The 23223-nt window shown below is 40.9% G+C and overlaps 2 protein-coding genes across 2 annotated transcripts in view; one reads left to right on the top strand and one right to left on the bottom strand.

Moving 5' to 3' along the window:
- Window positions 1-2232: 2232 nt before the first annotated feature.
- Window positions 2233-23223, bottom strand: part of ppp1r37 (protein phosphatase 1, regulatory subunit 37) — a 303049-nt gene continuing 282058 nt past the window's right edge. The window contains exon 13 of the mRNA XM_070970472.1: window positions 2233-2242. The gene's annotated coding sequence lies outside the window, so the exon portion shown is untranslated. The remainder of the gene's footprint in view (window positions 2243-23223) is intronic.
- On the top strand, window positions 8410-21683 carry capn12 (calpain 12). Its single transcript, XM_070970625.1, has 22 exons — window positions 8410-8610; window positions 9403-9472; window positions 10298-10416; window positions 13367-13500; window positions 13659-13830; window positions 13907-13990; window positions 15048-15133; window positions 15245-15322; window positions 16044-16225; window positions 16326-16570; window positions 16661-16672; window positions 16788-16867; window positions 18093-18215; window positions 18808-18844; window positions 18938-19009; window positions 19109-19154; window positions 19471-19532; window positions 19874-19942; window positions 20034-20112; window positions 20210-20326; window positions 20997-21049; window positions 21159-21683. Exons 1-22 carry the CDS (start codon window positions 8410-8412, stop codon window positions 21183-21185), a joined length of 2148 nt encoding a protein of 715 aa, XP_070826726.1. The 3' UTR covers window positions 21186-21683.

Raw genomic sequence — 23223 nt, 5'->3', positions numbered from 1 at the left:
AGAGTCTGTATGTGTGTTGGAGAGTGTGTGTTGTCTGACCAGTGACTGCCCCTGGGCGGTAATAATGTGGACTTTGAGATCTCATGGTTGTTCCTCAGCTCCACAGAAAAACCTTTTGTTGGTCTGGAGGTTGGGAGAGGTCGCTGCAGGACAGAAACACAAGCACACAACCAACAGAGGATTTTAATACGGTAAACACACTTTGACAGTTTTTGGTGAACACCCTTTACCTCCACAACAAAAAGGTAAATTGATGTGTAGAGAAGCACCTGGTGTTTTGGTCACTTGTACTTTCAGCTTGTAGAAGGTTTCATTACTGTTAAGAGATTGTTTTCTGAATTTATTGGGCAGTTATCTGTTTGTCCATATCCTCAGGGCCATAACCAGGATGTTAGAGATGCTGGTAAGTTTTTGCCATTTATATTTATATTCACTTTGCAAAATGTGGTCCATGAATTTTATTTCCCAATATGAAGCCTGAGATGTGCTTCAAAGCCATCTTAACACACAAGGAATGAAACTGAAATGCTGAACATGAAATATCCTTCAATAAAGACAGGCTGGACAAGTTAGCTCCTTCCAGGTTAATAAAACCTCCAAATTCACACACACGACTGAGCAGTGTTAGCAATGGTATCGACAGCCAGCAACATTATTATGCCACAAATATCATTACGTTATTAAGTTACTGAGAGAGAAGTATTGTGATTTTTGTCTGCCAGTTCTGTTTTCTCCAGCTAAACTTTTGTTAGTCATAAAATGTGAAAATGGCATTTTTGGTTTGCTCATGAGGACTCCTCCAACAGCATCTGAGAAACTCCTATCTGGAGCAGAATCAGGGCTGATCTAGAGATAACCAACCTCTGCCGACGTCAAAATATTGTATCAAACAAGACCAAAACAGTTGACTCACCTGCATCACCAGCTCAACCTCATGGGTTGTCTTTATACACATGAAGTGCAGTTTTCTGGCAGTTGTGGCACAATTGCTAATATAGATTAAACTTATAGGGACAGTTCACCCCAAAATAAAAAAAAACACTTTTTTCCTCATACCTGTAGTGCTATTTGTCCATCGAGATTGTTTTGGTGTAAGAGTTATGGCGATATCAGCTGTAGAGATGTCTGCTTCCTGTCTAATAAAATGAACTGGACGGCACTCAGTTTGTGCTGTCAAAGAAGCAAAAAAAAAAAAAAAAAAACATTTGAAAAATTCAGCTGCAATGTCTGTTTTCATAAATCAAGACCCAATTAGCCAAGATAGTCTACAGACCATGTTGTGAGCAAGTACTGCTTCTTTCAACTGAATTACAGACCAAGTGCCATCCAGTTCCATTATAATAGGAAGAAGGCAGACGTCCCTACGTACCTCCAGAACTCTGCAACTCACACCAAAACAGCCCAGATGGATAAATAGCACAACATGTAAGAGGAAAAAAAATGTATTTCTGATTTTGAAGTGAACTACCCCTTTAAGACGATTAACTATGAATATGCTCACAACAAAGGGAATGTATTAGCTACTATGTTTGCTTTCCTATGGGGAAGGCCTGTGGCCATGAGAGGCTCTCAGTTATGTATGAGAGGAGTGCTTTATCATGGAAAAAGCCAATTAACTGGGAGTTTTTAATTACATTTCTCATGGTAAAGTGTGTGAAGCCTCCAATCATCTCTGCAGTCCCAGTCCTGTTGTCCTCACCCTCCCCAGAATAGCTGAGGATTAAATCATCAGCAGGGCAGACTGAGATGGGGATAACAAGAAAGAGAAAGATGCATTCGGGAGTGATCAGACAAACCACAGGACTCCCTCTCTGCTCTTTATCCTCGCACAGTTCCCACAATCCCCACCTTCTCTCGCCCGGCCCTCCTCCCACAATGACCGCAGAGTGAAACCTGAACCCTGGAATTACACCCGCTTCACCTCTTCCCCCTCAGCCTCCCCACACCCTCCTAACCTCGAACAGTGAGAGTGAAAGAGGACGGGGTGAGAAGGAACACCAGCCCAGGCAGCCATCCGTCAGTCCAGTGCCTCTGTTTTTGCCATTCAACACCTTCAGATAATGAGAGAAGGGAAAGACAAGGAGGGCCCATTCTTATGGGGGGTTATATAATGTCACTGATCACTGAGGACGAGCTCTGTGGGAGGAGTGACAGTTCAGTTTGGTTTGAGTAGGAGGAAGTGCTGATGAGATTGGAAACAGGTTGATTTAAAAACAAAAGGGAGGAAGTTTTCTGATTTCTCCTTTTTTTTTTTCTCAGCATGATACCGACCGTGTTGGATCAAACAGGCAGGCAAATTGTTGCTGGATAATGATGGTGAAAATAAATTTCAAAACTGATCTAAATAAGGCTCTTCCCTGAGCGAAGGCCATGGGCTCATTTTCATTCCAGTATTTACACAAAGAAAATAATGCAGGCATTCAGTCGATGTTAACCAGACAAATGACTTTCTTGTGAATTTTAGCCACAAAGGCTGAAAAGAAAGGATTCAGAAAAAATCTAAATAGGCATCTAAACAAAACAACTGTCATGTGAAAATGGTTGGAGGTGCATCACCTTGATATTTTCAGCTTTAATAATAATATCATATAAAAATAAAATGTGTTTGTATTCCACCTTTCATACAAAAAAAATTGTAAAAATTTTTAGATTAAATTAAAGACAATGCATAAGATAAGATAAAATAAAACCCCTGAATTTCAGAACATGGGATGTAACAAGGAGGAGGACCTTAAATCAATTCTAAGTGTTACAGGAAGCCAGTGCAGAGCAGCTAAAACTGGACCGATGTGGTTTCTCTTCTTGAATGTGGTTAGTAGCCGAGCTGCAGAGTTTTGAATGAGCTGAAATCTCGCAGTGTTTTTTGTTCCTGAGGCCAGTAAATAGAGCATCACAGTAATTGAGTCTGGGTACCAGGCAAGGCATGAATCTGTCTTTCAGCATCTTTTTGATGGATGATAACGTCAAATGTTGTAGGAAGACCTTAATTATAGTATGTGTTATTGTAATATGATATATGTAGTTTCAGTGCTGTCAGTTCCTGCTCTGGAACGCTGTGTTGCTGTTATGTGATATAACGTCTTAATGATAGTTGAGTGAATCCAGCCATTCATAAATCAGTGCCTCTATCTGATTGGCTAAAATATCCACAATATTATATTTTTTCCACGTCAGACACCATGTCACCCACTTTAGATTAAATATTACATGCAAGCTCCAATAGTGAGGCCCAATCTGTCTCTACATCATAAATACTCATGTACTCATGATTCGATGTAAACGAATTGATATGATAAAATACAATATATTACATATGATACGCTCTGATACAATGCATTAGGTATGATACGATACGATATAAATCATGATATGATACATTAGATATGATATGATACATTATATACGATACGATATGTTTGCTTTAATACAACAAAATATGATAAGATATGATATGACACAATGTGATGCAGTACAATACATTGGAAATGATATGATCCCATACAGTAGATATGATATGATATGAGAAATGATACAATACGATACGATACATTAGATGTGATACAGTACTATAAGGCACAGTAAAATACAAAATGAAACAATGCAATGTAATAAGATACAGTACAATATGATACAGTACAACATGGTGCAACATCATGACATGACAAGACTCGACCTGGCATGATTATTCAGAATGGGTCATGACTCTGTCTTTAGTTCTTGGGAAAACTTTGTTTCATGACTACACCTTCTTTGCTTGTTCTTCCATTTTGTCCATTTTGTTTTTGATTGTCAGGACAATGCAACTAAACTTAGTTACTAAAGTTAGTTAGCAGTTGTGACTGATGAGTGGGTGGGATAACCAAACATGCTGTTGAGCCATGTGGAGCCGTCATGGACTCACTGAAATGGTAAGTGATGTCCACTTGGCAACCACAGTGACATTTGGTTCTTGTGTGTTGTGAGTGGTGCTGCTTGTACACTCTACAGAATAATAAAGGTGCATCTGAACGTCTTAGCACAGCTCTGTTTTGGTGTCTGATCTGGGCTTCTGAGATGGATTCTTGACCTGAATATTGGCAAAAGGTGACTTTTACGTAATATCCTGTTTACTGGCAAACGTCTCTTCACACCTACACTCGACTGTTCATGCATAGAGCTTCAATGACGAACTAAAATGCAACCAATTCACAACCTAAAGAAGATGGAAGATGTGAGATAATCAAACAGCTGCCCACTCAAACACTCACTGACTAACTGTTCCTCATGCCTATTATTGTCTTTGTCTTTCACACACACACACACACACACACACACACACACACACACACACACACACACACACACACACACACACACTTACTCTAATCTTGCTGCACCTGGTGACCCTCCTGGTGAACCTGACACACACGCAGTTATTCAGTTGCTCAGGTAATTACATGCACACACATGCACACACAAACACATGTTGAGGTCAGTCAGTTTCGTTTCTCATCCAGTCCAGAAATGTCCAGAAAGGCCAGAAAAACTCGATTTAAAAACACACCCTTGCCCACCCACCCCCTCTGCACACACACGGACACACACATACACACACACACGCAATGCTGGGGTCAGAGGTGCTGGCCGGATAGCATGCATAGTAAGGTTAGGAGGTAGACTTCAGTCCTGTGACAGGTGAAAATGCTTTCATGTGTTCCCTGCAGGCCTGAGGGCAGGTGAGCTGCAGTCTCCAACCGCCATGACCAGAATCTTCACATGCAACAAATGTGCGCTGTCAACCTGCTGATAACTCTTCATGTTTCACATGCTTTGTCTCGTTGCCTTTTCATTTCTTTTGCACGCTGCATTGGATCAGTATGAATGATCCTTCATTAGTTACTGAGATGTGAGTATGCTTGTCCCCATCTATAGAAACACAAACTCAACATGTGCACAGCTGTAAAAATACATGCAAACAGCTGGGTGGGTGTTACCCACAAACGACAATGAACTTTTATACAGGAAAAGATTTAAATAGATAACTTACAAATATCACACTGAACAGCATTTAGCTAACATATTGGTCTTTAGTCAAGTAGTCATCATCTTCATCATCATCATCATCATCAGCAGCAGCAGCAGCAGCAGCAGCAGCAGCAAAATGTACAGTATAAAAAGTCCTCATTATGCAGCAGATTGCGCCCTGTCAGAGTTATATTATGATGTATTTTATCATCAGATTTAGATGTAAGCAGCATTTGGTTCAGTGGGAGCTCTTTCTAACTAGATTAATGTTAATGTTGTGTGGCTTAATCTATAACAATATATCATATTCTATAGAAGATTAATAAAAATGTACTGCTGTAAAATCAAGGGGAAAATTTACAATAATCTCAGTATTGAGGACTATATCAGAACCGCTTTTAAGAATATTACATATAATATCATGGGCGCGAAATAAAAATGCTATCAAAAAAACTGAAAGAACATAGTAATTTTTCACGGCCATGCTTGTGAAAACCAGCAGCGAGTAAACGTCTATTTTTCAACACTGACTTAGTTCGAAAATAAGTTTAGCCATAACTTACAGAGAAAAGCTTATATCTGTCTCAGTACCAACAAGACTTATGTGGAGATTAAGTTGACAAATTCGGGAATTAGGAACAAGTTAAATATTTAAGAAGTTTATTTATAGCACTGGTCAGGAGCAGGAAGTCACATAAAAGTGCTTCATAAGGAAGAGGAAAATTATTTACTATTTTACGTATATTCTAGTGATTTCTGCTCAGTGTTGCTGGGGGCTGATTAAGTTCCCTCTCTCCATCTCCAGACCTGTTCAGTCTGGTGTGATCCGTGTGAGTGATGCAGCAGAAAACGAGCCAGGACAAAGCAGGTTAACCAGCAGGGAGAGTGAGAGGGGCCCAGGGGCTGCTGGTGCCGGGGTCGTGGGATCAGAGCAGGTCATGGAGGTGTGGGAGTGTCTGCCCGGCCCTCTGACCTTTGTCACTGAGGCTTCCTATAATCCTGTCCTCAAAGACCATACGGACATAATGGAGAGACCATGAATGGAGTTAAATGGTGACCATTAGGTGGATCTGTGTCGCTATTCTTCTTGTTTGTTTAGTCCCGGTCAGTCTCACGTTTTCTGTGTAATCAAGCATGTGATGGAGGGACGGCTGGAGACGCCTGAAGAGGCCTGGAGAGGCCTGGAGTGAGCGCAGCAGGAAAACTGTTTGTTGGAGATGGATATCCACCTAAATGTAATGAATGACATGACATAAGAGGACAGAGAGGAGGGGGAAGGTAATTGGATGTCCACTTCAGATTATTTGAGTCCTGTTCAGGGCTCACAAGGCCCGGTCCACACAGGAGGAGGCCAAAGCACCCCCTATTTAGTCAATATGGGTGTCATAGCACAGCAAGAAGTCCTCTTGAAAAGCATTTTACACCAGAATTATGCGTCTTAAGAGATATATGCTGTCTTATGTTGAAGCACTGATGATTATTTCATTGAAAAACAAGTTAAAAATATCTCAAGTATGTCATATTATTCTAATTCAAGGTAAATTGTGGGCGCCCTAAGGTTAAGATATTAACTACAAAAACAGTGAAATAATGTTTCTCCATATGGTGTCTTCTAATTCTTGCTTTCTTTATTATTATTATTATTATTATTATTATTATTATTATTATTATTATTACATACTTGTTCAAGATATGAAAAATCAGGCCATAATGGCTTCATAAATGATTTTTCATAATGCTTTCTAGATCAGCTATGAGCCCTTAACTAGAACAACTTTTGGGTTGCCAGGTTGAAAACCTTTAAGTCATCAACTCTGCAGTGTTAAATATGAAGTTTTCAATAAAGAGTTTTCACAATAAGCCAATGTTAATAAGTTGTAAGGACGACATCAGAGGTCTATAGGAGCTATTCGATGCAACCAAAAGTTAGCTCTTCTCAATGTCTTTTCACTGATCTATAAAGTGATTTATTAACAGAAACAAATCCTTTCATGACAACTTCTATGGCCTTTACCAAATGGTACCAAAATCCCTGTTAAACATGTGCAAAATGCTGCCTGAAGCCAAAATGAAAGAGAACCAAATATTTGGAAACTCAGCTATAGAGCAGAATCGGTGCCAATATCAGTGTCAGATTTCTGCTGTGCAGCATCATCTCATACACTCTTCCTCATTTTGTGTTTGGCGTACTGTCATGATTTTTGTGCCTGTTCCCCATCACATGTAATAGATTGAGTCAAGGTCAGAGTTTCTTCCAAAAACACTTCAAACAAACTGAATGCTTTTCCCTGCATATTTATTTATGTCAACCTAACAAACACGTATCACTATGAAAATATGTAATTCAGAAATTTAGAAATGCTATGTTCCTTGTAGCCCCATTTGTGACTGACTGAAGCTTGAATGATGTTCAGTCTCAGCATCTTTTTTCAGAAACAAAAATATTCTTTTAATATCTGAAAGCGACCTGGAGATGAACACACTTTCACCAGCCCCTCTCTGTTCTCTCTGTTTCAAGAGACAAGTCACTTCAGAATAAAAGTCATTTCCTGTTGTGAGCGTCTTGTAAACAGGGGAATTTTACAATGTCATTTTCTTTACTGTCGGTTAAACAGACCCGGATTTGACCGAATGTGTAACCCTCCACGCACACTTGGTGGTCTGGGGTCTAGTGGTCCTTTATGTGGAGTAGACTGACACCTAGTGCCTGTTGAGAAAACTGACCTATCGATCCACTTGATTTGCGTGTAATCCGCCTCTTATTTAACAGAACAGCAATGTCTGTAAATATGTTGGATAAAATGATCCGTTTCCTCATGGTGTCATTGAAATGCTGGCTGTGATTTTCGGTTTCTCTTCTCAAACGCAAACACATACCAGCGGTGAACACACAAACACATTTCATACATGCAAAAACGGTTTGTTTAATTTAGATCATAAAAATCTGACTCCTTTTATATCGACTGTCTTCTGGGACGTTTCCTGGACAGACTGAATAAATGATGAAAAATGCAAGTCGTTAATGCATTTTGGAGATTTTTTAAAATTTTTTTATTATTATTATTTTACTGGCAGTGTGGGGCCAGCGGACTTGGTCAAGCCCCAGCTGTCCAGCTTTTCTTGTGGCCTAATCGCAGGTTGTTGCTTCCTTTTCTCCACTCAGGATGACAGTGATGATGGACGGTAAATCAGGTGAGATCAAAGACGTTGTTGGCTCCGTGTCATTACTCCGACTCCAGCTCTCCACGGCCCTCGGCGCTCCGCATACCTTTCCGGGCTGCACACAGCCGGGGAGGCGCTCCAAATTGGCACTCACTGACTGAGGTGGGTGTGCGCTTTAATCTGTATTTAAGCACCGGCTGCTCGCACTTTTTGAGAAGTTTTTATTGTACATACACTGACAGCATGGCGGCTGGCAAGGAAGCACCTCTGGGCTCCATCGAGAACCCGATCAAGTTCAGGGATCAGGACTTCAAGACCCTGCTGGAAGAGTGTCTGAAGTCCGGGGAGCTGTTTGCAGACCCAGCCTTCCCAGCAGAGCAGAAGTCCATCGGCATGCCGGAAGATGCGGATCCAAACAAGGCGATCAAGTGGCAGCGACCCAAGGTAGACCTGTGCGTTGTGTATGTGTGCCAGTGCCAGCTGTTATCCAGATGTTTTATTTTCAGTGGTAAGGGTCTTCACTCTGATCATTTACAGAAAATGCAAGCTGTAAAATAATTAACAGACAAAATACATGAGAATAATAAGAATAGACTGTCACCCTTTCTACAGATGTACCAATATTTAATGTTGGTTTAATATGAAGGGAAGTTGCACATGTGTTCAGCTCATAGTTATTCAAAAAGGTGTGGCCCAGGTCTGAGGAACTTACTACCTGGAGCAGCTTCCTCAAGAGAAGAAGAAAGAAACTTGAGGAGTAACACAGATAATACTTACAGTACTTTAAATTTACTGGAATAAAGATGTTCGAGAGTGATCAATTAATCACAATGTACACGTTTAGCCACATATTATAGCCTAAATAAAGGACTAAAACTGATACAATACATAAACAACACAAACAACAGTGTAAACCACATGGAGAAAATAGTGTGAACAAAGGGGGCACTATTAACTATGGAACATGTACAATACCGCTGCTTTACTTTACTGCTTGTTTGGTCAATAAAGTGACCAGCAAACAGTCGGAACTCAAATATATTTGGTTTAATATCACAGAACATGAAGAAAACCACCAAATATTCACATGCAAGGAGCTGGAACAAGTGATATTTTTGCCAAAAAAAATAAAGGATTTCAGCATTTTTTTTTGCATAAAGTCATAATGTTGACACACTACACTCGGTCATAAAACCAGTTTGTGGTGTCACAACATGTTGTGCTCCATCTCTGTAGGAAATCAGTCAGAACGCTGTGTTTGTGGAGGGCACGACTGGGACCACTGACATCTGTCAGGGCCAACTGGGTGAGTACATAAGGAAAACTTCGACGTCCACACACGACGCTCTTCTGTCCACTGCTCATCTACCGTCCTCAAGGAATGAGCGCTGAAACTGGAATATTTCCAGCTGAGTTGTCTTGAATCGGCATTGCCCAACATCCACATAACCAAAAGCTGAAACACTTATAACAGTAAGATGCAGTGACTTCAGCATTTGCTGTCTGCACCACACAGCCCCAGGGACATGACTTCAAACACATAGCGAGGGGTAAAGAGGAGTGACACTCTGTTTTCCCCAAACCCAGAATCTGCAGGGGGTCCATTCCCATCCTGGCCTTGTCCGTAACAGCCTGTAGATTCTGTTCAACTCCGGGTTGTTCAGTCTGTTTTCTATTTGTGGTGAACGATAAGATTATTTTATGCACATCAGCAAACTCTCCTTCCTTTTGTGGGATTGTTTGGATTGATGGTTCGTGTCACCAGTTGCGTGCAGATGTGTTAACGCAGACCAATCTCCCCCTTCCTCTTCTTCTTCTATAACTGAGTTTTATGTCATCCTTCCAACTGTATCCCAGGATGTGTTTTCCATGATTTACGCAAACACTAACTGTTACTGCAACATCTCCAGAGAAACAACGTGGAACAGATGTTTGCTGTTGGGGAGGAATGTGGCTTATTATGTGTGTGAGAGACAGAGTTTAACCTGTCTGAAGAGAAAATGATGAAACATGAATCACACTTCAAGGGAGAGCAATGCTTTCTGGGCTTTTAAATCATCTGATACATAAACACAAATCATATAAAATGTGCCTTTTGTGCATAACATCCTCATGTGTTTTTGTTTCTCAGGTAACTGTTGGCTGCTGGCAGCCCTGTCCTGTCTGACCATGCACCCCAAGCAGTTTGTGAAGGTGGTGCCGCCCGGCCAAAGCCTGTCTGAGCCTTACGCAGGGATCTTCCACTTTAGAGTAAGTAGAGTTAGATTAGATGTACAGCCGAGAACCTCGCTGCCCTCTTTGCTAATGAGAAAAGTTGCTAATTAGACCCTGATCAAGGCAGCTGAGACTCACACCTTGTTTGCTGCTGACCAACAAAAAAAAAAGAACTACAAGCATAAAAACAGCCTTCCTCATATGCTTTAATGCATCATGCATGCCTGAGCCCAATCTCATCCCTCACCCCAGCTTTGCCTGGACATGTTGCTGGACTGATATTCTTTACAAAAGCAAATACTTATACTAAGCTGGAAATCAGTCAGGATGCTCGCATGGAGGTTTTAACCATTTATTTCAACAGTTGGTTCTCCTTATTTGACGCTGGAGAGAAAATCGGAACACATACTGAAAGAAGCATTCAAACGGCACAGAAACCCTAAATTCGCATACTGTATGCAGAAGGCAAGACTGGTACTTAAAAGCTCCGGATTCAATGATTTGTTGGTTATTGAATTAACTATGAAATGATAATATCAAGCAGCATAATACAGACCTTAAATGAGTGCTGTAGCATTGCACCTCTGCATAACTCATGATGGACAGTTTTTAAGTATCAGAATCAATGCAGCAGAACCAGAAATTAGATTAGATTAGATTAGATTAGATTAGATTAGATTAGATTAGATTAGATTAGATTAGATTTTATTCCACATATTTCTTCCTTGTCAAAACCTGCCTACATTACCCACAATGCAACTTGACCACCAACAATTCAGTGGGAGATTCAGGTGTGTTCTCTAGCTCTAGCCTCAAACAGAGGTGAGCAGCGGGCTACAGACGTCTGGTAAGGTCACTTCTTCCCAATTTCACACCCCCAGACGTTTTTATTTTTATATTTGTAGTCCTCAGAACCAGCCGACACTGACTCAAGTGACATCGGTCTAGCCTTTATTAACTTATCTTATTATTATTATTATATTGAACTTCCACATTCCCACAATAACCTATGTTTAATCAAATAAACCACACACCAAACCTGGGGCCAGATCATATTCCAGGAATAATGTACATTAAACAGAGGGAGGAATGGGGGTTACTGGGGGTCATACAGGAAGGTGTTGCTCCTGAGCAAGTTAATCTATTGACAGTTCTTGAGAGAGCAGCTATAAAACAACTTTCCTGTGTCTGCCTGAACTACTGCAGTCCTCAATAAGAACTGATCACAGGCCAGATAAGTCTGTGTTGTGTCTCTAAATACTGCATTTAAGACCTGAGGACAGTCTAAGCATAAAAGATTAAGTTTGATTTATACACCCAGCTAACTACACTTGCCCAATTCATGTAATATTTTCATCTTATCTGATCTGGCGTTATTCCCTTAGACTTTGCCCATTTTCAGTGAGATGCCTGCATCGTTACAGCTCTGGCATTTAATTAATGGATCAAACAGGTATCGGCTCATCTGGTTGCCTCACACGTAGAGAGAGACAAACATAAAACCTCATCTTATCACCTCATTAGAAGTGATAATTCTAATCTAAAGAGTTGATCATGCACTGGCTCTGACACGCGCAGATCAATAAATTTCACCTTATTAGACATACCAATCCTGTCAAAGCAAACACGAGTTAGATATAGATCATTTTCACGCTTTTTTCTTGGTAATTACTTTTCCTCGGAGCATTGGACCTTTAGAGACTGGTAGGGAGATTGTGACATGACTTAACAAGCAGGACGGAAAGACTGGAAACTAATTTCGCCTCGTCAGGGTGATGGGAGAGCAGTCCAGACATGCAGGTAGTGACTACCCCTGGGACACACACATGCACACGCACACACACAGCTGCAGGTATGAAAGGCCAGTGCAGGCCTGTTCTTGGCCGCTGTTGTGTACACACAGTTAGCAGTACAGTACACCCCCGTAGTCATGACCAGTAACTGCCTTTGGAGGAGGTTTAGTAGATTTAATCAGACAAGAGAACAGTGTGTTTATTTAACTCGTCCCTGTATAGGCCTCAGGGTTTCATTTGTTAATCTGATATTTCCCTAATTCTGTTTAAAAACATTTCTATGTCTTCTTGATATTTTTGCTCTGCTTTGTGCTTCGATGTGTCATGTGATGGAAAAATCACTCAGATCTTTTGCTGTAACACCACAGGGGAGAAATACAGTATAGTATACAGAAGTATTAAACATTAGCTCATATTGGCCACTTAAAGCTCCGGGTCATCCCGTATCAGTGAGGATGTATTATGTAAGAGGAATGATGTATTTTTTCTTCCTTCAAAAGTTGCAAAATCTGGATTTAAAGAATCAATTTTAACATTAAATTAATTATTAATTGTTATTGGTAGTATTCAATATTTTTATGATAACAATGGATCACATGATGACTTTTATGGGATGGGGGTCTCATAGTGATTATTCCACTGATAATTATCAACACTATCATTATCCCTCTGCTCTATGGAGCTTATAGTGAGTTTCCAGTTTCCACCTTTGTTTTTCTTACTTTAACTCTCAGCTCTCAGCTGTTTTCAGTGACAAAGCTCTAGAAACTTACTTTACATCACCTGCGCAGCACTAAAAGGAAGATAGAAGGCATTTAGCCACTTAAGAGACAGATATTTCCTTCAAGAGCTGATAGAGACCCAAAACAGAGCTAAAAGAGAGTCAATATTGGACATAAATTCACCAGGTGAACAAAAACAGGACTCAATATGATTGTGAATGTTGCTCTGTAACTGTAGGATATGTAACATACAAACTTAAATTGGTGATGGTACTCATTGTTGAGCTTACGGTTTGTTTTTGCTGCCCCCAGCTGGCTAGAAAATCAGTTGTTGCAGGTTAAAGGGAAATATTGGAGACATGGAGTTCTGCCTTCCTCCACATTAACTTTCTCCCTGAGTCATTGCATCCAGCTCTGCTCTGTCTCACCATTCCTCGTCCTGTCTCTCTCTCCCTGCGTGTCCCTTTGCAGTTCTGGCAGTATGGTGAGTGGGTGGAGGTGGTTGTAGATGACAGGCTGCCAGTGCGCCAAGGCCGTCTGCTCTTCAGCTACTCTCACACCCGCAACGAGTATTGGAGCGCCCTGGTGGAGAAGGCCTATGCCAAGTCAGTTGCCACTACCAGCATATGTTTCTGGGCTGTAATGTCTGAGATCACCCACTCCTTTCCTGTGTGTGTGTGTGTGTGTGTGTGTGTGTGTCATTACAGTGACTTGACAAAAATATACAGCCACCGGAGATAACTTTGTCACGTCTCATGTGTAGGTTAGTCGGAAGCTATGGAAGCCTGAGGGGGGGCAACATTTCGGAGGGGATGGAGGACTTCACAGGCGGCATCGCCTACTCGGTGGAGGTCTCATCTCGTACCCCTCGAGTCCTCTGGAGGTCTCTGACAGCCGCCCTGTCTCGAGGAAGCCTGCTCAGCTGCTTCATCCAGGTACATTCACAACATGCACGCTGCATAGGTGGATGCTAATTTAGATCTATTTAAGTCCCTCTCTTCGTCCTCACAGGCCAGCAGCTACCAAGAGGTTGGTAAAGTGACAGCAGATGGGCTGGTAAAGGGCCACGCTTACGCCATCACTGACACCGACAAGGCCAGTATCACACAGAGACGACACTGAACGCTGCCACTATTTACTGCTGCGCCATCATCAATGTGCTGTTTTAGTGTGTTTTCTTAAGTTAGTCTGTGTCACGTTCTCTGTTTCTGCAGTGATCGGTTTCTCCACATGAACAGCTGTAATCTAAAGGCATTTCATGTCAACTCATCTCATTTTATCTTAATCTAACATTTCAATCAAACATAATGTCATTGAAATTTAATCAAGTCTCATTTGATCTCATCTCATTTTATCCTATTATAACCTTATCTATTATGATTTAATCCAGTCTCATCTAAATGTAGTGATTTCATCTAATATAATCTCGTTGAGATTTAATTTAACCTCACACAGCATCTGAATTGAATGGAACCAAACTGAATCTAATCTAATCTCATTTTATCTAAATGATATAATTTTAACTCATGTCATCCAGTTTAATCTAATATAATCAATTCACACCTCATATCATCCTAATAATCATCTCATTTGATCTCCTCTCATCTCATTCTAATCTAATCTAATCTAATCTGCTCTGCTCTCATCTCATCTAATTTAATCTAATAATACATCGATTCTGATTCTGATTCTGATTTTTGATTCTGATCTAACATACAGCAATCTCACTGAAATGTAATCTGATCCCTTTCCATGTTTTCTCAGCCCAGTCAGATCAATCAAATCGAATTAAATCAATTTGAATCTAATCTAATCTCATCTAATGTGATCTAATATCACACGTCATTCTAATATCATCTCATTTGATCTCATGTCATTTCATTTTAATCTAATATAATCTCACTGAAATTTAATATCATATCATTTCATTCCAACCCAGTCTAGTCTGATCTCACCTAGTCCTACTTCTAATCTAATGTAATAACATAACATAGTCTAATCCTATTTCATTACATCTCATCTAAAAATTAATCAAATGTCTCTTAACATTTCATTCAATCTCATGGTCAAGACTGTCCTGGAACCGTTCCTTTTGTAGACATAAAATAAGACTTCACTCTCCTATTAGTTTCTTCTCTCTTTTACATTTTAGGTGACGAAAGCGTCAGATGAGATTTGCTTGCTGAGGCTGAGGAACCCCTGGGGCTTTGTGGAGTATCGCGGACCCTGGAGTGACAAGTGAGGGAGCTTCCTGTTTGTGTAATGTTGATGAGAGAGAGCCCACTCGCTCAAAGATTACAGAACCTCCACAGATGTTGAGTTTCTCCGTGTATGCTTGTGTGACTGCAGGGGTAAAGAGTGGGATGCCGTGGACAAAGCAGAGAAGGAAAGGATTGAGTTGAAAAAGAAAGAAGATGGAGAGTTCTGGTATGTGGCAGCTACTGAGACACACCAATTTACACGACTGAACAGCCTCTCACCTGTGGTGGAGGAAGTATTCACATCCTTGACTGATCATTACCACGCTGTGAAGCCCTGCCTTCAAAATGTCAGTAAAAGTATTATTAGATGAATTTACTTCAAGTATCAAAAGTAAAAGTACTGATTTCGATTAATCTTACTGCTGCATTAATGTGTATGTTGCATTTTACTGCTGTAGATATTTAAGGTTGAGCTCATTTTATCTACTTTATATATTGTTGGCTAGTTTAATCTACAGCAATGCATCATGTTCTATACGTTTATCATATGTTTGTGGCGTTGCCGTCCTGTGAGAAACAGGTATCTCTAAAAAAAAATCAGCTTTCATGAGCTCTGTGACGTTACGTTTTCCAGTAAATCCAAGAGTTTCTTAAATACATTATTGAGTTTAAGAAGTAGGAGAACACACACGGATTCCAAGTCAGGGCCCCCGCTTTTCTGTGGTTCAGCCAGAAAATTCAGACTCACCAGATTTGGAGATACATGGTTTTTTTATTGGACAGGAGGGGTCTGAAAATTGTAATCTGAAAAGTAACTAGTAAGTGAACTGCTGTCAGACAGATGTAGTGGAGTCAAAAGTACATTTGCCTCTGAGAAGTTGTACTTGAGTATACTAATGTACTTCGTCACCTTCCACCACTCTGATGTGACTCGTCCTCTCTGTTAGGATCAGTGCTGAGGACTTCTCCAGCCTGTTCGACATCGTGGAGCTCTGCAGCGTGAGTCCGGACACTCTCGTGGAGGGAAACACACCTGCCTCTCCTGCCTCCCCGTCCACCTGGACCATCAGTGAACATGAAGGATTCTGGCTACCGGGGAGCTCTGCTGGTGGTAGCCGCAGATACCACAGTATGTTTTCCAGTTTGTGTTGTGTATTCAAACCCGACCTGGAGATCATGGAAGTGATCACACTCAACCTCTCCATGTTTTTTTTTTTTTTTTCCCTCAGAGTCATTCTGGAAGAATCCTCAGTTTGAGTTGATTCTCGCAGAGCAGGACCAAGCCGACGAGGATGATGACGACGACGATGAAGACGATGACGACGATGAGGAGATGAACCTGGAGGAGAAGAAGAGAACAGAGAAACAGAGGCAGAAAGCCAAACAGTGCACCGTGCTGGTGGAGCTGCTGCAGAAAAACCGCAGGAGCAACAATAAAGTCCACTTCCTCTACATGGCCTTCCACGTCTATAAGGTCACACCTCCACCATGAGACTTCCACCTCACTTCAACTCATTCTGTTTATGAATAAACTCACACCTGTCTTTGTGTTTCTACCTTACAGGTTCCTCCTGAGGTGAACATCTCATGGCCGATAGATAAATACATTTTGATGATCTGCTTGAATTAATACTAGAACGGTTTTATGTTCTTAGTGATTATTACTTCGTCGTGTATGTGTCTTCATACAGCTGCAGGGCGTGTGTCTGAGCCGCAACTTCTTCATGAAAAATCGCCCCGTGGGTCGTTCTGGGAAATATAAGGCTCAGAGGTAAAAGGCCATCATGTAAAGAAATGACTGCCTATTAGTAATTATTACATAATGTCCTTATAAAAGAAGAACATTTGGTGCTGATGATTTTATTTGATCCCTTTATGGGCTGTAAAACAAATGTACTGTGCGTGCTGACTCAAGTGTAATCCCAGTTTGTTTCCCTAAAGTTTATATCTCCACATGAAATCAATTGATGGCTGTGCAGCTAAATGTTGTCACTGTTTTTATGTTGCATGCTTGCCTGAAAAGGTGGCGAGTAATTTTCTTTATCTGATCAGAGAATTCAAATATAATCAAATTTAATTTTACTTTAGAATTCAAATAAGAAAAGTCATTTGGCCAGGGGATGAAAAAAGGCAAAAAGACAACGCAAATTCAGATAAAACCACACAGAGAGTCCACAAAACATGTTTAACAGTCTACACATCTATTCACATTTTACACATCTTGTGTAAAATGTGAATAGAAACATAATGTGGTGATTTGAGAAGCATTAAAACCCCATATTTGATTGAAAATAGCACAAACACATCAAATGTTGAAACTCTTGAAATTTCGTTGTTTTTGAAAACTTTATCCTCATTTAGAATTTGATGCCAGCAACACATTTCAGAAAAGTTGGGACAGTGGCAACAAAAGACTGGAAGAGTTGTGAAATGCTAAAAGGAAACAGCTGGTGGAACGGCTCACAGTTAATTAGGTTAACTGGCAGCAGGTGAGTAACATGACTGGGTATAAAACGAGGATCCCAGAGAGGCTGAGTCTTTCTGAAGTGAAGATAGAGAGGGGTTCGCTGCTCTGTGAGGACAGACTATTTAAGTTATTTAAGTTTATGTGGAATCATAAAGGATGTGTGGTTTACAGGGCATAATGTCATCAAAATTAAAAACTCTCTATGTAAAGGACAAGACTGAAAACTAATATTGGATGGGGTTTCAGTGTTTTGCAAATAATCACATTCTGTTTCTATTTCTTTCTTTCTTTCTTTCTTTCTTTCTTTCTTTCTTTCTTTCTTTCTTTCTTTCTTTCTTTCTTTCTTTCTTTCTTTCTTTCTTTCTTTCTGTTATTTTCCATTATTTTTTTGGAAACTGGGTTGTCCAGTACATTGGAAACATGCACAGAGAATACTGCCTGGACTGAATGTTTTTGTTGATCGCTGACAGTCTTATAGCTGATACCTTGTAGGATGGCATGAATATAAGTCATTAACTTTGTCCCTCAGGGGTGTGTGGAGGAAGCTGCGTCTGGACCCGGGTAACTACATCATTGTGGCGTCCACCTATAGACCCAACCAGCCCGGAGAGTTCTTTGTTCGCATTTTCTCCAAAACTGGAAACACTCTGGGGTAAGATCAGAGGGATTTAGCTTCGACAGCTCGACTGCATGTCATTTTTCCTCTCCTCTACCAAAATACCAACAGGCTGGTGTGAGAAAAACTGCTCCATATACAAACCACCTCATTTAAATGTTATGTGCTGAGTGAGTGTGTCTCCTCGCGTCATAGATATTCTGTGAAATCATTAGACCCACAACACTTCCTGAGGGATCCACAACACCCCTGAATCACCTCCTCCCTCACTCACTTTCAGCAGCGGAGTCATAGTCACCCACACTCCCCTGGACCTGCACTCAAACTTCGACTCTGTTCCCAACATTATACCAACGTATGATTCAGAAAATGACATTGAGACTCAACAACAACAGGCTATTAAAATCACCTTTTATGGCTTCAGTTAGCGACAACAGGCAATTAAACAGCTGAGTGCAATGTAGTATGAGTACTCACTGACTAATAGTCATATTTATTAGGGAAATTAGGGAAACTTTTTACTCCAGTGCTTTTACTTAACATCTGTTTTACATACAAAACATATGATGAAAGTATGATTTAAGAGAGCAGCGCTGAAAGTCTGCACCATGTGGTCTTTGTGTTCCAGGACTCAGGACTTCACCTGCTCTTCTGGCTTCCTCCAGGTGAGTTTAGTGCTCTTGTCCATATAGGTTAAAACACCGGCCAAAAGCAGCTAACCAGAAGAATATTGTATGTTTTATGTTTGTGCCGAACAGGTTATGGCAACCCCTGTCTCACCAGAGGATCGACTGAGAGTTCAGAAGACGTTCGATGCACAGGCTGGCACAGTAAGAATTCCTCTTACCCATTACTTTACTTAATAAAAGTGTAAATCTGAGCCTTTTGGTTAAACAGTCCAAACTGATTTATTCTGTTTCCTCCGGCAGGATGACAGACTGAACGCCAAGGAGCTCATGGCGCTGTTCAATTCAGGTTCTATCATGTTTTTCATGTTTCAGCGTCATCTGGAGATGACACAAAGCTTCAAAAATCTTCACCAGTGATCTTTGATTATATAATACCTGTAACGGCCACTAGGTGGGAGCAAAGTAGTGACACTTCCCTCAAAAGTTGGAAGAGCGAAGCCACAGAGGTCACCTGTCTAGACAGAGGCTCATTGCTGCAGTCAGATAGAGTACACTGAGCAGGGCTAAACTTGTCCTCACCTTCACCTTTCCTCAGATTAATCCAATTAAAACCCTTTTTTTCTCTCTCTGCATCAATCTGTGCCTTTCTTCCCTAATCACAGCTCTTGACAAAGATTACCATCTGCCGCTGGAGACGTGCAGACAGCTCATCTTTGGAGAGGATGTATCCTTTTGTCCTCAGTATTTTTTATTTTTTTTAATATTACAGTCTCCTTGCAGTACGATCCCTCTTTGGCATCGACTATACTGTCCTCTATATTTGTCTGGTTTGCTCAAGCTTACAGAAGTTGTATGTTTTTCATGAGTTAACATGTTACTACTGTTAAAAACTTGATTGGCCTTTGCCAGCCTCACAGTTCATTGGGGCAGATGCTTGCTGACGAAGGGGTTTACAGCTCCCGGTTCTCCAGCTGAGTCATCATGCTGCCCCACTGTTCACTCTGATTCTCCTTCCTCATAACTTTATCTTCTGTCCTGTTGAGATGTTCTTAACTCCACTGGCAGATTAAAGGGCGCTGCAGTCTCAGCCGTAAACAAACAGAAACCCTGCTGTCCAGTCTGCACAACCTGCAGGTACAGCTCAGCGTGTGTGTGTGTGTGTGTGTGTGTGTGTGTGTGTGTGTGTGTTTGTGTTTGTGTTTCTTATTCTGGTGCTCTTTTTCAGTCCATCTTCTTCCAGTTCGATGAGGACTCCTCTGGGACCATGAGCCCCTTTGAACTCACTGCAGCGCTGGAAGCTGTCGGTATGCACTCAAACACACACGCATCCGCACCACTGTCCGCACACAGACGGTTGCTGCAGTTTGGCCTCACGCCTTCATCCACTCCTATGTTTCCCAGGAATGCAGTGTGACAGCAAGGTAGCTCAGCTGCTGTCTGAGCGGTTTGCATCTGGAGAGCTTCACATGCCCTTCCACAGCTTTGTGTCATGTGTCACTAGGCTGCGCAAGCTCTTTGGTAACACACACACACACACACACATCCATCAATGCAGCTATGCCTCACACATTGTCAAACACACACAAAAACAGATAAACAGAATGACCAAGAATGGGAAAATGTATCTATGAGCTGACACCAGCTGGTCAACTATAATTAATTTGATTATTTCAGGAAGCTCTATGACCATGTTTCTTTTCCATTTTTACCAGTCTGCACTAAAGCTGCCACCCAGTACCATTATTAGATTATTATAGCAGCTTGAGCAGCAACAGTGACATGCTGCTTACACACTGCTGCATCAGTATTGATATTCTAATAATGTCACATATATCAGTCACAATGGGCATTTTACTGCAGACCAAGTAGTTTTGATATATTTTACTGATAATCCCTCTGTTATTGGATTTATTATTGGAATATGTGGAATATTTGTACATTATGTCATTGGTACTATTATTTAAATAAAAGCTTTGAATATATATATATATATCTCATAGTGTGATTATGATGGTCTACATTTGCTTTTAGATTATCTACATGTGTGCAGTTTGTTTACACAAGAGGTTTAATACATATTTGGAATAAACTCAGGATTTTTGACCAGAACTCTGTTTTGAAAATGAACATTAAACTTGATGAAGTTACTGATACTGCATGTAGTCATTTCCTCTCCTCTTGTCCTCAGCTCTGTATGAATCAGAGACCAGCCAAGAGGTGAAAGACAGAGGAGTCAACGCTGTGAGTATCCGGTCAAATACTGTTATGTATTCATACTGACCTGAACAAGTTTTTTTTTTTTTTTTTTTTTGCTCTTTCTGCTCTCTGATCACCTGCTGTCCCTCCACAGTGGCTTCTTCAGTTCCTGATGGTGTGAGACACTTCATGAGGAGGTTCTCCACATGAGACTCAGCTCAGCCACAGCATGCTGTTGATTCGAACACACATAAATTGTATTTCAAAACTGTTCTTCCATGTGTGTCTTATTCTAGAGCGACAGCTGTGGCCATGAGAGTTTATGTTTATGTTTATGCTTGGCTGTGCCATTGTTTTATTCTTGCTTCATCTTGTACCAGTCTCATACTCCTGGCTGTAGCTTTGATACAGACTCAAGCTTCAGTGTTATTGTCATTATACAATACAGGATTGCACAATGAAATGCAGTTATAGTTACCTCCACATGACACACACAGAAAAAGTTTAAACATGTATTTAAACATTTAAATTAGAAAATGGGCAATAATCTACAACAATGTGTGCAAATGTTGTGCTAAAGGAAGAAATTAAAAGGAAAACTACACATATATAAAATGTGCATGTAATACTGTTATAATCTGCCACATTGGAATAAACTGGATTTCATGACTACAGATGTCAGTTTTAAAGGTGTCCTTCTTCCTTTTGTTTTTTCAAAGCATTGTTCTGCTAACAAGAAAATTGTTCCAAAAACCAAATATAGTCCACATTGCCACCCTTTTTGATCAAAGTAAGCGTCATTTTCTAAAGTTGCTCTTTAGAGATTGTGTAATGATGAAAAGAAAATGTGTTTTCCAAAAATCAAACTGAAATGGCACACATAACTGTTATTACACAACTGAAAGAAAAGAAATCACTGCAACCCCAACAGTTTAGTCATCCATGCACACATGAACATACCCTGGGTAATATCTGTACACACACACAGTGAGTACTGCCTGCCCCACTGAGGGTGTGAGGGTGATGTCTCAGCAGCGCTACACGCACCATCTCTATTCTTATCGCACTGACGCCACGTACAGCGTCAACACACACTCGCCCCCTCCTCCACTATGTTCCCTCACTCCCTCCATCCATCCCTCAGTCGCCCCCCCCACCCCCCCCCCCCCTCCAGTAACTGTCTGAGTCTCACAATTTGCATCCTCCTTTTCCCCATTACATGATGGCTGCACACAGGTGCTTGTGCACGCACACACACACAAAACCGCGAGTGAGCAAATGTCCTTTCTACACATGCCGCTATTAATAGCAGCTCTTCCTGTGTTAGGTGAGTACACACAGGTTGTCCTCGGCAACCGTCCATCTACATTGTGATGGAGAGAAGAGGAGAGAAAGTAAAGGACAGGAGAGGAGAGTGAGCCCATAGACTCTCAGCTTCTGGTCTCTCCATCAATTATAACTGATTTGTTGTTTTATTCATATTTTTCCAAACCCTGTGCTTCCTCCTGTTTGAGTACTTGAGTTTCAGCTCTGCAGGAGGTCAACCAATGTGTCAAGCCTCAACAAGGCCTGTAAAATGAGGTAAAAAATGAGGTATATACAGGCCTCACAGGACTCAGCGCAGAAGTGCTCACTCTTCTACTATCACCATCTCTGTTTTCAGAGAAGACAAGAAACATGACTAAGAGTCAACAGCCTCACAGAGCAGCTAGTTTGGCACAGTGGTGCTTTGTGAGCTAAATGCTAATGTTAGCATGCTAACACACTTACAGTGATAATGCTAACATGTAGTGTATTAGCATGCTAACATTTGCTAATTTGCACCAAACAGGGTACAGCCAATCCTGCAGGAATGTCATTAGATTTGCAGGAAAGTATTGGACAAATTAAAAATTTGACCAGATGATGGGGCTAGATGAAAACTCACCAAACTTATTACAAGCTGAAGGAAACTTGAACATGTGCAACAAATTTCATGGCAATCTATCCAATAGCCATCAGGACATTTCACTAAAAACAAAAAGGAGAATCTCAGGATGGCGCTGGAGGAAAAGATCACCAAGAGTCAGGAGGACTCATCCTCTGAGGACCATGAATGTTTGTACAAATTTCAAGGCATCCATTGTTTAAATTAATCAACATTAAAACCTTCAATCTCACAAACCTTGAATCTCACCACTTCATGACTAATCTCAACCCTAAAACATGCTCTTATATTT

This window comes from Chaetodon trifascialis, chromosome 9 (genome assembly GCF_039877785.1).
Source record: "Chaetodon trifascialis isolate fChaTrf1 chromosome 9, fChaTrf1.hap1, whole genome shotgun sequence".
Classification (NCBI taxonomy): Eukaryota; Metazoa; Chordata; class Actinopteri; order Chaetodontiformes; family Chaetodontidae; genus Chaetodon; species Chaetodon trifascialis.
The sequence above is the reverse complement of the archived record's forward strand: the minus strand, read 5'-3'. Positions and strand labels throughout refer to the sequence as shown.